This window comes from Dasypus novemcinctus, chromosome 16 (assembly GCF_030445035.2).
Source record: "Dasypus novemcinctus isolate mDasNov1 chromosome 16, mDasNov1.1.hap2, whole genome shotgun sequence".
In the NCBI taxonomy this organism is placed as follows: domain Eukaryota; kingdom Metazoa; phylum Chordata; class Mammalia; order Cingulata; family Dasypodidae; genus Dasypus; species Dasypus novemcinctus.
Genome location: NC_080688.1, coordinates 60,912,867 through 60,927,464, shown reverse-complemented (window position 1 = coordinate 60,927,464; position 14,598 = coordinate 60,912,867). Strand labels below are relative to the sequence as shown.

The following is a 14,598-nucleotide window of genomic DNA, read 5'->3' as shown; positions in this document are numbered from 1 at the left end:
CTGCTCCATCCTCTTGTAGGGTCATTAACCCAGGGCAGAGCATCTACCATTGCTCACGGCCAATGGCAAATGCCATAAAGAGACTGGTGAAAAGGGGAGCTGAAAGCTAGATTTTCATTTGTTTCTTTTTTATTTCCTCCTGGTTAACCCCAAATTCTAGTCAATTGTCTTGGGAAGCTGCAATTTGGCTCCAAACCTGTCTTCAGTGATCCAGGTTCAATTTCAATTAGGTAACTCATAAGAGTAATAAGAACTATAGCTCACATTTATGGAGTGCTTACGAGAGGCCAGACACTGTTCCAAAGACCTATCTCTTCAATCCTCCTCACATCCCCCAGCATAGGTATCTGTCTTCCAATAATGAGGAATCTGAGCCATATAAAAATTAAATAACTTCTGGAGGTCACACAGCTAGTGCAGGGCAGACCTGTGATTCAAACTGATAGAGTTGGCCCAGAATCAGTGCTCTTAACTGCTAAACTACAAAGGAACAGTGAATGTTCTCTGTGATAGTTATTGGATTGCAGCAGGGTGAGAGAGTTTTATGTTTGGTTATGAAATGAACATCAATTTTTACTATTTATAGTAGTAAAGAATAAGACATAATCACGGAAAGTTTTTCTATCTTGCACATCACTGGTTTGGGACACCTGTGGGAAGGTGGCAGGTGTAGAAGGAAAATCATGTGCAGGGTTGGTGGCAGGGAAGGGAAGAGCGATTATTAGGGACATAACAGAACACCGTGGTGGAGACTATTTGCAGATGTCAGGCAACCTCCAAAGCAACCAGGCAGCTAGAAGTTACCACTCAGAATCTTAAAAGCTTTTCCACTGTGAGAGGCCCTTCTCCAGTGGGGGTCTCCTGACATCTCTCAGCCGACCCTTTGAGTTTGATGCAAGATGGTAGGAAGGGGGATGGAAGGGTGGGTGGGAGGACAAAAGGGCTGAAATGGGAGCCAGGCGGGAGAGTTAGAAAGGTAAACCTGCTTATTTGTTAGACAGATGGGTCTTCTTTTTCATAAAGCAGGTTTGGAACTATTCTGCTAAAGGAACTACAAAGAACGCACCTTCTCTCAAGTCCTAAAGATCGTCTGTGAATTTGCATTTATTGCACAAGTCATTCCTTAACATAAAAAGGTATATAACAAAGTAATGCATCCTACTAAAATTTTAGACATAGGAAAATCTGACACTGTAACTCGATCCAATAAGAAACACAGATACTTTAGATATATCACAACACTTCAGTGACCCGAGGCCTTCAATGAGAAGAATTACTGAAGACTATGTAAAAAGCTCTAATTTAGACCTCTTTTTTCCAAAAGCAATGAAGAGGAAAACAAGAATAGAAATCTAGAAATGTGAAGAAGACAGTGGAAGAAGTTAGAGTATAATTAAATGTTTTGAGTCAAAGGGGATTGTAGGAAACATCCAATACTATACCATTATTGATAAGTTTTGTGCCTTATGGTCTTTTTACATTTATTTATTTTTTAGAAGCACCAATTATAGCTGAAAGAGAAGAGAATGATATTTATAGGTAATCCCCATTAGTTGGCCTTATTTTATTTATACATCTATTCCAAAAAATTGAGTTTGAATCTAATTTTGAAAGACTTAATCATATATTAACATACTAGCAAGAGTAACTTGTCGTGATTCCTTTCATAAAGTAGAAAATGCATAAGAAAACCTAGTCTTCTCCCAACACACCATGTATCAATTTTCCTGCACATGAACTTCTGCACATTAGGTTTGTTTTAAGGCAGGCCCACCTGCTCTAAGGCCCTCTGATGGTCAGAATATCTTGGGAAAAAGAAACAAAATATTCACTGAAGTCTAAGGAGATTTAGTGTCCCAAGAGAACTTATTAAGACTACAGAATATTCCACTGAAATGCCAGACTTTCTGTAAAACACCTGGAGAACGTCTCTTTCCAATACCAAATGCCAATGCTGGCTTCAAAAAAAATCTACTAAAAATACTATCAAGGCAGGCAGTGCAAAAAATATATATACCTGTAGTGTGAAACTGTTGATTTCATGTAAGAAAAGTAATAGTGTTGATTTGGGTTTTAGTGCAGAGTATGTGTATGTCTGTGAGCAAATATTTTTGTTAAAAATCTCTGTTATGGTCACAGATGTTCATGTCTGGTAAGAAAAATAATTATGTTGGTTGCCTTAGGAATTATTGGAAAAGATCCATGTTTTGTGTAGGTACAAAAAAGTAGCTAGAAAAATCCGTATATAGGTGGAACAATTTTTTTTTTTGGATGGAGAACATTATTCATAATACAAATATATTCATATGAGCTCATAAAATATGGTAAAGACATTGCATTTACACACTGAGTTTGGTTTCGAGACTGGCCACATTTGAGTAACATGAAGGCTGACAGGAGGAAATTCCCAGGCACAATGTTGCTCTAGGCCTTGTTCTTATTTTAGGCTTATCAGCTCACAAGCATAGTCATTAGCATCAGGGGCTCACTGTTGAACCCTCACTCCCTCCCGGTCCCCGCCGCTGTACCTGGGAGACTGTCGCTATGTGGCCAGTCTCGAAGCCAAACTCAGCATGTAAATGCAATGCCTTCCCCCCAGCGTGGGACATGACACCCGGGGATGAGCCTCCCTGGCACCGAGAGACCACTATCAACTACCAACTGATGATGCAACTGGAAAATGACCTTAAACGGAAGGTTCAATGCGGATCAGCAGAATATCCCTGTCTACATAAAATAACATGACTTTAAAATGCTGTTTGACCTAAAGTAAGGGGGAAATGGAAAGGAGAAATGAGTTTATATGGCTACGAGTTTCTAAAAAAGAGTCTGGAGGCTGGCAGAAGGATTGCCCTCATGCACAACTGAGCAGAGTCAGAGAGACAGATAAAGCAGATGCAACCCCCAGATATTGGTTCCTTTGAGGGCTAAAGAGACCCATGGGAGTTATGGTCATGGCCGATGGGGTTAACTACCAGGTCAGATGGCCCCTCTTTGGAAATGGTGTTTATGTGTGATGAATCTGGACTCAGATGGGATCTTCCTTCATAAGACTTTCATGCTAATGTGCTGGAGGTGCAGTTAATGTTGGGGTTTAAGATATATTTAGGGGATTTGAATCTCTGGACTGACAATGTGATAGCCAGGTCCTGAGCCTCAACAGACTCCAGCACCTACAATCTGATTTATTGGACTTACCACACTCAGCTAAGATGGAGTTGAAGAAGGACAACCACCACACCACGGAGCCTAGAGTGATTACAACTGAAAGTGGGAGGATTGCATCCAGCATCCATGTGGAATCTGAGCCTCCTCGTGACATAGAGATGCAATGGACACAACCAATCCAATGTCCACATAGAAGAGGTGGCATTGGATTGGGAAAAGTGGACATGGTGGCTGATGGGTATGGGGAAAGGCAGGAAGAGATGAGAGGTGGAGGCGTCTTTGGGACATGAAACTGCCCTGGATGGCGCTTCAGAGGCAATCACTGGACATTGTAAATCCTCACAGGGCCCACTGGATGGAATGGAGGAGAGTATGGGCCATGATGTGGACCATTGACTATGAGGTGCAGAGGTGCCCAAAGATGTACTTACCAAATCCAATGGATGTGTCATGATGATGGGAATGAGTGTTGCTGGGGGGGGGGGGAGAGGTGGGGTGGGGGGGTGGAGTTGAATGGGACCTCACAGATATATTTTTAATGTAATATTATTACAAAGTCAATAAAAATAAAATAAAATAAAATAAAAAAATATGGTAAAGACAAAGCACAAATCCAAATTATATCCTTCTAGTAAAATGGAGAAACTTAACCCTGGAAAGTTACAACAGAGCTTCTGAATCTTTGATGAAGGATCAGATGTATTTTTTTTCCCCCAATTCATGTTTTTATATGGATACTTTGGTAAAATACTATCAGGGATAAATTAAGAAAAGAAAATGATAACATGCTTGGTTATCATAGACACATCAATTGCTACAATAGTTTCTAAACACTCGCTCTCATTTCTCTATTTCACCAGGGACCAGTAACACATACTTGACAGTGAGAGCTGGTCTGCAGACCACATTCCGAGTAGTACTGAATTACAGAGCTGCTGATATAGGGCAGGCCTGGAGAAAGGCCTGCAGAAAAAGACCATGCATTTCTTAAGCAATAACCCCAGCCAGGAGGCACTCATCTGGAATTAACCGCACTCCGGAAGTCAAAAGATACGGTATGCTAGCCAATGAAATGCCTTCTCCCCTTGGGATAGTAACATAAAGCTAGATCTTCTTGCATCTCTGCTAGACCCAGAAGGACAGCCTAATTAGCAAACAGGGGAAACCATAAACCCAAATACTCTCACTAACTTGCCCTATCATCTTGAGCAAACCTCATCTGTTGAATGGGAATAGCAGGAGGAGGAACACAGCCTTGAGGATTGGAGGGCCCTTGCTCAGTCAAGCTTGGCCAGGTTGGGGACTGTGAGCAAGTGACTTCCACTGCCTGGGCCTCTCTTTCCTTCTCTGTGAAATGGGGAGAGTAAGATGTCTGATAAGGGGGTAGTTATGAAGCTCAGACACACAGGGAAGGCATGACTTGAACAGGAGGCCCTCTATCTCTTCTCCTCTAGGCTTCCTCTGCGTAGCACCTATCAAATGAGGAGGTTGCTTTAGATCCTCAGGGAACTTATGAAAATACCAATGTCTGGATCCCATCCAGACTAATTCAGTCCAAATCTCCAGGGTCAGGTCAGGGCTCCTGGATTTTTCCATGAGCTCCGGGTAATTCAAATCTGCAGCCAGGGTTAAGAGCTGCCATGCTCGCCACTCTCTAGAATCTACGGAGAGGGACAGTTAGAGGGCACTGGTCAGTGCCAGCAGCAGGCCTTGCTTATACACTGCTTTGTTTTGGGATGATTATTTCCCTACATAGCAAAGTAAATATGATGCGGTAAATTCAGAACAAGCCAATCTGCTTTCTCACTGCTGCGTATCAGCTCCTATAGAGTCCAACAGGGGCTGGGTGCTCTGGAAAGCCCAGAGCTTCCATTACAATCTTTAAAACTACTCATGTTAATCTTGTAGGTGGCTTATATGTATTCAGAGTAGGGTCAGGTAATGGTGATTCTGTCCTGAAAGATACGATCAACTCTAGAAGAACAAGAAACATGGGAACTCAGGCAACGCATGTTAAAAAGAGAGGTAGGAACAGAAGCCCCTGCCTATGTCTCGGTGTAGGGATACCCATCTGCAGCAATGAAAAACTCAGAACATCATCTCCCAGACTACTATCCCAGCTCCTTCTTGGCTTCGCCTTCCCTTTTCTCTTGAGATGATCACAGCCAGGATTGCTTTCTCCTCAGAAACTCCCCAGTCCTACCTTCTTAAATGGAGCTTCCCCTCACAGAATGTTTGAGGAACTTGCATTAGAAGTTAGGACTCGTGGAGAGCAGGGTATTTTGCAGATGGCTGTGTCTCCTCATGGTCTGGGAGTAGGGCTGAGGGGAAATGGGGAGGGCAAAGCCCTTCTCCTCTGAGTAATGAGCCACGGATATTCTCAACCTCAGGAATAACACTACACCTCCTCAACCCGCATATCCTTCTGGGCCCCTGTTTTGGTTAGCAGTACCCCCATTTCTCTAGTCAGCCAGACAGCTATAAGGTCCACTGATTCTGCCTCCATACACCCTCTCATTCATCCCTCTGCTCCTTCCCCACTGACCCCAGACCAGCTTCATTCTCTACATCTCGCGTGACCCAGTAGCACAGGCCTAGTACTGGACCACCCCTTCACTTCATTGCACTTGCTGCCCAGGGAACAATCTTGCATCATAGCTCTGGCTGTTCCTCACCCTCAAACCTTCAATGGCTCCTACTGTCTTTAGATAAGTGTTAAAGCCCAAACTCTAGATTCCGATTCAAATAAATCCACTAAAAAATGACACGGTGAGACAATCAGAGAAATCTGAATATGGTCCGAACATTAGACAACATTAAGGTTTAACTGTTCATTTTGATAGGTGAGATAACAGCTTGGGATTATGTACCAAAAAGTCTTTATTTGATAAGCTTACTGAAGTATTTAAGAATGAAATAATACAATAAGTGGGATTTGTTTTAAAAAGCTCCCCCCAAAATTAAAAAAAAAAAAAAAAAGAATAGGGGGTTACAGATGAAGTAGCAGTGACAAGATGGTAAAGATGGCAAAGCAGACCCAGTGGCACGATAGGGTCAGCTTGTATCAGCTCTGCTGAGGTGGCTGTTAAATTCAAGAGCTCTGTAAATAGGCTGTTAAAATCAGTAACTTTTATCAGTAGCTTAAAATCAGTCATGATGAGAATATTTACATCATAGAAATCAGCAAATGCCACAAACGTAGGCTTTTATTTATTTTTTACCAGCACACAACTGAGGCTGGATAATAGGTTTATTATACTATTATTTCTACTTCGTATAAATTTGAAAACATCATTAATCATTAGTAAACAAAACAGTCCATTTTTCCAGACTTTTAACAGTTTCTGAAATTTGGCCTGAACCTAATTTGCAACTAGTTTCCCCCATGCTGCCTGTGTACGAGGGCAATTAAACTACTCCCAGTCTCCAGAAGACATCCCTGGCCTTGCCAACTTGCTCTTTGCCTTCCTCCAGGCTTCTCCTCGCCTGGAAGACTCGCTGCCCCACTTCCTTCTCTTCCAGCCTGGCCCAGGTGCAGTGGAATTGCCCCCTGGGGGACATCTCTGCTTGCTCTTCACGGACAGAATGTCTCCTTCATCCAAATTTGTAAATAATTTAATCTGTTCTTTTCGAAAGGAAGAGAAAATGATTTTGCTATGCGTTCTCGGCATCGTGCTGGGTTGTTCCAAATGCAATGCCTCATTTGAAAGAGGTAAACTGCACAGCCTTTTTCGGATCTATGATGGCAAAATGAGAACCAGAGACATTAGAAAACTCTCCCAGGGCCACAAAGCTAAGAATCATGACAGAACATTGGCGACCTGTCAGCTCCTGGGGAAGGATCTGTGCACAGCTGGGAATGCCACACAAAGGTCTCCCATGGATGTCGGTGAATGAAATGGCAACCGAGCAGCTGAAAGCCCCGTTTCCTCCATCCTGAAAAATGTTCCTATGTGTCCTAGTTTCTTCTCTTTCACCCTTCATTCTAATGTGCCCTGTGCCCCAATAGCAAAGAAACTTAGAATCGTGTTAAAAGTGGCTACCCCTCATTGGGCAAGTGTTATACCACAAAATCCCATCAGGAGGCACACTTGGAGTAAAACTTCAATTTTCCTCACTGCAAAAGAAAGTTTACAGAGTTGACAAGAACCAAGTCCTTTATTCCTTGCTGTCCTCTGTGGGGTGTTTCTTTGCAAGGCCTCTTTGCCTGGCACTGTGGCTGGACATGTGGGATCTGCGTCTGAGGTCAGGCCAGATGCTGGGATTATTCCTTCACCACATCACCCACCTGGGCCTTTATAAGTATCTGCACAGATGCCCAAGGGCACATACACAGGAGCTTTACTGCAACATTTAAGGAACCTGCACATCCCACTGTAAGAACTAAGTGATGAAAGGAAATAAATGCCAAGAAAGTCTGAATGCTATCTGTCTTCCAGATGAGAGCATTGAGTCTGGCCCTTTGCCTGAATTGCTCCTGGAAATCTCAGCCTGCCAAGAGAAGGAAAAGTCCAGCAACAGCAGAGAGAGCAAATAAAGTGATGGTACTAGCAACCCATGCAAGGGTAGCTGTCCACTAGAAAACTTTTTAGCAACATGGAAAGCATGCACGCAACCCAGAAAGTTTGGAAAACATGATCTCACTTAGAAAACACACCTTAGATACATACATCTATGCAGAATAAAGATCGGAAGGCTATATCCTAAGATATCATTATGATGTTCCTGGGATAGAATAACAGGATTACTTTTCCTATGTTTTTCTGAATTTTCCAAATGACTACAATGAACACTCACAAATTTTATAATGAGAAAGAAAAATTTTAAAAAATTAAAAATGGAGAAGAAAGCAGATGGCTGTTCAACTTTTACTAAAGAGAATTAGATGCCAGTTCTCATTCTTTTGGGGGTAGAGAAGGATACTTGGGTAAAGAAAGATGAAGACCTTCATTTCAAGTCATCCAAAGATGAGAAAGGAGGGGGTTTGAGTACCATTCCTTCCAATGGCAAATAAAAGAGGATGTTGGAAAATGAAAGGAGATATGGGATGCATTTGGAAGGAGGGACCCAGGAAAAGAGAAGGGTCCGGTGTTCAGGTGTGAATGTCAGAAGCTCTTCCATCTGTACCTTCAAAACTTGCTGAGGCCTGCACCTGCCTGCCAGTCCAGGCATGATCCCAGAAGATGGCCTCACTGTGCAGTGCAGAGGCTGAGCTCACCGCTGAGCCTGCTAACCTACTATCCCTTAGAAAGCACTGGCCACCAGGCTCTATCTGCAAAGTATGGTTTATTGCCAGGATTGAGCCTGGTGTCTTTAAAAACCAGTGACCCCAGGGAGAGAGGTGGACATCCACTTTCTTAGCCTTCTCTTCTCTACCTGGACACAGAAAGGAGGACAGAGACATAAAGCACATTCCAGCCCACGGGGCAAGGCAGTCATCTAGCTCCACACTTTCTAACCTGAGAGTCATCAAAGATTGGTGAGGAGATCCCAACTATTTTCTTTAAGAAGCTGCAGCAGGAAAAGGCTTCAAGGGGAAAAAAAGAAACAAACAAAACAACCCTCTACCTGCCAGTGATATAAGTGTGGTCCCTGTGAAAGCTGAAAGTTCCAACGGCAGTGATCCCAGTGAGGGGGGGTCAGTGAAACCCACCCCCTCCTGAAAGCCAGTGCCAGGTCCTGGAAAGAAACACACCCATGAATCACTGCACATGTCATGATGCCCAAAGAGAGAAGAGATAAAAAACAACAGAAGCCAACAATTTGGTGGAGCAAAGGTGGAGGAGGCAGCCCAAAGCATGTGGGAAGCTTTATGTTCCTCTTTGGAGAAGCATCCAAAAGGGCTATGTTGACTTGAGGTATATCCGGGCCTTTTTGATTTAGGAATAACAGTAGAGAATTAACTTTGATCTGGGCATTACGCCCTGGCCACAAGATTCCCAGGACTTCCTGGCCCCGGGAACATGCATCCTGAGGAGTGAAAAATATGCATCTTTGTGTTCAGCCTTGGGGTGATGACACACAAACGAAACAATGTGAAAGGCCAAACAGAATCAGGAGAGTGACCCACGTGCAGCAGTGCTACCATTAGCTATGACATAACTCTTCACGAAGGAACAGCCCTTGAGATCTCGAGCCAGGTGCTGAGTTGGAGGTAACAGAAAGCTTCAGATTGAAAAGGGGGTGGGGACAGGGACTGAGTGCCACACCATCAGCCTTGGATTTCTTTTTCTTTTCATACAGGCTCTATGTACACTGGGGTCCATGGGAGAAGTCAGGGACTTCTGTGTGTCTGGTGTGTAGTGTGTGTGTGTGTACGTGTGTTGGTGTTTACATAGGCTCGTGTGTAGACAGTGACTCCACTTCCAGAGACAGTGAGAGTGACAGTCTATTTTCTGTCTTGAGCCCTGCCAAGGTGGTCCCCAGAGAGCAGTCCCTGCTCCCTCTGGGGTCTGCCCACCACAATCTCCATACAGAACTCTAGCCAGACTTAATAGTGGTCCATTTCCTTACCCGCATCAGCAAAACTCAACCACCTGCCTCTGCAAGAGTCTGAGATTAACCTGACCACCAGACCGTGACTGCAAGGTGTTGACACACGCAGATCACAGAAATGTGAGCAGCCCTTCCAAAAAACGAGATAAAGGGAGAGCCCCACCTCCACCCGCTACTTCCCTGGGTTTGACCTTCCCAAAGCTGAGTCACCACCCAACAGTTCCCAGCATCTTGAGTTAGATACTTTTTTCTGGTAAAACATTAAGGGAGTGGGCAGAAAGAGGTTGTTTTGCCCATGATGGGATGACAGCGGGAGCTGGGCAGAGAGGACAAGCCATCAGGCTGTTCTCATGGCAGGTGCCTGGAGCCAGGAGCAGAAATCAAAGGCCGCGGTTTCTGCCCTGGTGGCCAAGTTTGTTTGCCAAGCTATGTAACATCCCACATCCCCAAATGGCATAAAAGGGTCAGTGGAACTTACCTGTGGCTGAAATCCTTTGAGGTCGGTGGCTGCAAGGTCACTGGCTGTAAGGAGCTGGAAAAGAACAAAGGCATTTTCCTTAGTGATACTTCTCAAAGTTTACCTACAGTATTCCCAAGACAACTGACCAGCACTGGATTCACCAGATCCTTGATCCGAGCTAAAGAGGCAGAATCTCAAATGCCTAACTGAGACATCCACAATATTCCTGGGCTAGGACTCCAGACTGGATGGCCTTCTCACCTTGCATCCATCTCATCTCTGACTTCAAAACCCCTCTCTAGCTTGAGCTCCCTAGGCAGTCTACTTGCTACCAATTCTTCAAGGGGTCTTGATTCACGGACTATGGATGGATGTCAGCAGGTCCCCAGACTCCACGAAACTGGCCTGGAAACGATAGGTATAATTATAAATGTCTAGAGATAACTGTATTTCCTTAGGGACGGGGTCCCTGGCTTGCTTCAAAGAAATCTGTGCCACAAGTTAAGAATTTCTACTTCAGAGACACTTAAAGCCCCATCGCCTCTGGGAGGAAACTTTTTTTTTAAAATCAGACCACTGCCGATAACTCTTCCCTCTTCTGAACTACAGGCACACTCAGTTCCTTTTATTGCCTTCAATTTTATACACTATTTGGATATTAATAGTTTAAGCCTCAAACTATCATGCACAATATTAGAGGGTTAGAACCAGGTTTATAGATTGTCTGCACCTCTGTATTTAATAAATACAATGGATAAGTTAAGGTTTTAAATATTTTTTGCTCCCTCTCCAGGATTTTGTGCTAGAAAGCACTCAACAAAAACATACACTTGATTAATAAAATAATCACATTCTTTATTGTTGCTCAAAAATGCTGGGGAAGTACAAGATAAAGAGAAAAGGGCAGATGCTTATTTTGATTCCAGGAGTGTGACTGCTAGCTTTGTTAGGCCTGGAGAGAGCGTTTGTGGAAAAATAGGAAAGATTTTATGTTTGCTGTAACAATATTTTGTTTGGTTCAAGAAAGAGAGGGAGTCATGCTGGGCTCCAGTGCCTGCAGCCTGCAGCAAAGCTCAACTGGACTTTTTAGCTTCCCTGAATGACTCTGCCCCAGACGCTGCTTAAGTGGTGTTAACACTGGGATAGAGCAGACAGGAAATGGAGAATGCCAAAGCTGCACCTTCCTCCCTGCACCCTGCCTGTGGACTGGGGATAGGTGGGTGGGTGGGCACAGGACCATGCTGGTACCAAGAGCAAGTTTGGCCCCTCTGAGTGTAATCAAACAGCCTTTGAACAGCCCATTAGAGCACTTGATTAGGCACCAGAGGCCAATGGTACATACAGCAGTAATTACAAGACCTAGTTCCTGCCTTCAAGGAACTACAGCTTTGACAAAGGATAAAACATGTGAGTGTCAGGGTAAAAGAAGAGGATTCTAGAGCAGCACACAGGGACGATCAGGCCAGAGAGCTGTCAGAGCAGGGTGTCTGAAATAACAGAGCCTCGAAAAATGGAAAGGTTATAGAGAGGTGGCAGGGCAAGGTGCTTCAGGTAGGGGCAGATGAAAGAACAAGAAGGTGGAAAAGAGACTTGCCAGTGCCTACACTTTCCTTTGCAACCAGTAAATGCCAGCCACAGCAGACATTAAGGGAGGAGAAGGGAATTCAGAGGTAGCAAGGACCACCTGGGTGCCTGGTATAATGGTTGCAGCTTTTTATATCATCTTTCTTTTTTTTTAATTTATTTTTATTTTATTTAATTCCCCTCCCCTCCCCCGGTTGTCTGTTTTCTGTGTCTTTTTGCTGCGTCTTGTTTCTTTGTCCGCTTCTGTTGTCGTCAGCAGCAGGGGAAGTGTGGGCGGCGCCATTGCTCGGCAGGCTGCTCCCTCCTTCGCGCTGGGCGGCTCTCCCTATGGGTGCACTCCTTGCGCCGTGGGGCTCTCCTACGCGGGGGACACCCCTGTGTGGCACGGCACTCCCTGCGCGCATCAGCACTGCGCATGGGCCAGCTCCACACGGGTCAAGGAGGCCCGGGGCTTGAACTGCAGGCCTCCCATGTGGTAGAGGACACCCCAACCACTGGGCCAAGTCCGCTTCCCTCATCTTTCTTTTTTTAATTCTCACAAGTTCCTCATGGGATAGAAAGCATCTCCATCTTATGGATAAGAATACTGAGACTTACACAAGTAAAATAATGTTTTCTAGGTCACACAGGTAGCATGTGTATCTGGGATTTATATTCAAAATTATGATATCCTAAGCACAGGCTTCTGCTTCTACAACAGTGCCTCTGAATGAAAGAACTTGGGAGATAATTTATTGAGGCAGCATGGCATAGGAAAAAAGACGATAACCATGCAAATTAGACCCAACTGTGATTCAAATGTGCCACAGGTCACAAGATCAACATGTGCCCCAATGAATGATCCTTAACTGACTCTTCCTTTAAGACATTCTTTCATTTAATTGATAATGATCATCCAACTCTTCTGAACTTATCAATATAACCTATACCTCTAACTTGAGCTGGGGAGGAGAGACAGAGGGTAGAGTAAGGTATGGACATGGGAGTGATCTTTGCAAAGACAGGGCCACTGATACGTGTGACCATATATGAATCAACTCTCAAATTGTTCTAGAAGTAAAGTCAGCATAGAACTTTTTACCACTGTTTGAGGTAGGCAGCAGTTATGAGACAAAAAGTCTGGTTCTTCTTAGTTCTGAGATTCCACCACTAAAAATAAAGGACTTGGGTGTTCAAAGCAACTCCAAATATGATCATTTCCTCATGTCAGAGAAATGACACTTGGATTGAGAAATGACCAGATCCATTCATTTGATTGGAAATAGAGATATGGCTTTTTAAAAATATTGTTTGTTCCTTATGTCCCCAGCACAACCAAGTCAGGATTTAGCTCACCCTCCCAGTTTTTGACTCATTTCCTTTACTTAAGAAAGAGCCAGAGGCATACAGTTGTGTTCTTAATCATCATAAGTTCTATTTTATGCTGCTGCATGAATTTTTTTAATTTCTTTAGTTCACCTTACAAGATCATGCCCAACCAGACCATTTCTAACAAGATCATAAGCAGTATCTGACATGTTATTTTGCCATTTCTCAAAGTATTGAGAAGTTCTGGACATACAATTAGTCAATAAATACTTGTTGTTCAAATGACGTAAAAGGACAGTAGAGAATATTGTCAACCCAGAGGTGAGGAGCAGAATGACTGAACTGCCTCGCCTAGAGAAAAGAAGTGTCAGAGTCAGGTTTGCGATGTCCTTCAAACCCACAAAGGGAAACGGCACTCGGCAACTACAGCATTTCCAGCATGAAGTAGGCACTCAAACGTCTGAATGAATCAATTGACTCCCACGATGGGAACAAGCTCTTCTCTGTCCATTACAGGTTTTATGAGAGAATATTGGCTTATACTTCAGTGTAGGAGTAGACTTAAATTTAAGGAAGAAACAGTATGAAGTGAAAAAGACAGAAGAGTAAATGAATCCACCACCAGAGAGACAGTGGGATCTTCCTCTCCTGTGGGTGGCAATAAACGTTAAGTGTGCCCATCACAGTTAAGATCTGTTAGCTTATCTGATGATGAGTTGGGGGGGGGGGCAGGGAAGTAGTATCAGGGATATAAGGGAGTAACTTCTAAAACTTTTGAATTCCTTTGGAACGATTTCACTCAAGATACAATGGGATTTAAATTGTTATCTGATCTGGGAAGCAACTAAAGGTGAACACTGCAACCTCTTTGCTAAACGATATATTTAGCTAAAACTTGGGCTAAGCATTGTGCAGAAGTATGTCTTTCCTCACCTTAATGCCACAACTCCTTCATTGTCTGCTCCTGGGTTCTAAGGAGCATGTTCTGCCACCATGTTTTCAACCAAATACATGAGCTCTTGGGCAAAACATAGGTCCTGGACCTGGGCATTCCCTCAAAAAATCCTAGAAATGTCCACTGCTGTACCTAGGCAGGGAGAAAGGGCCCTCAGGCACTGAAGTATAATGCTCAGGTATGGACTAGAAAACAAGACAGGAAGTCCTCCCATATTTACGTATCATAGGCTACCCACAGCTGACCCCTAAAACAGATTTCTAGTCTTAGAGTCAGGATCTGAAGGAGAGAGAGTTGACGGTCCCTGGGTAGATGAGGAAATCATGGTGTTCCCAGTGAGCTCAGGAGCCACATCTGCTGGGAGCTGGAGTGAGAGAATTTGGTGCACAGAGGGCCCCTGCTATGTCTCCTCTCTCTTCCTTCAACCACAATGACTCTGTTTTCCCCTGCTTCAGCCACACACTTTCATTTGAACAAGAAAGTTGTTCTGTGACTAATGTAGGTTTAAAAACTCCTGATTAGTACTAAGTCCTTATTTTGCAGAAGAAGGTGCCAGGTGGGTCCCTGTCGCTTGGACTGTTGATTTTCCTCCTTCTCAGAGATGCCCCAAGCCCTCTGCAGAGAACTC

General features: G+C 43.9%; 1 protein-coding gene across 1 annotated transcript in view; it reads right to left on the bottom strand.

Moving 5' to 3' along the window:
- The window catches only part of SETBP1 (SET binding protein 1), a 382,254-nt gene that overhangs the window by 175,877 nt on the left and 191,779 nt on the right, over positions 1-14,598 (bottom strand). The window contains exon 3 of the mRNA XM_058277610.2: positions 10,142-10,195. Within this exon, the coding sequence (XP_058133593.1) occupies positions 10,142-10,195 (54 nt within the window). The remainder of the gene's footprint in view (positions 1-10,141; positions 10,196-14,598) is intronic.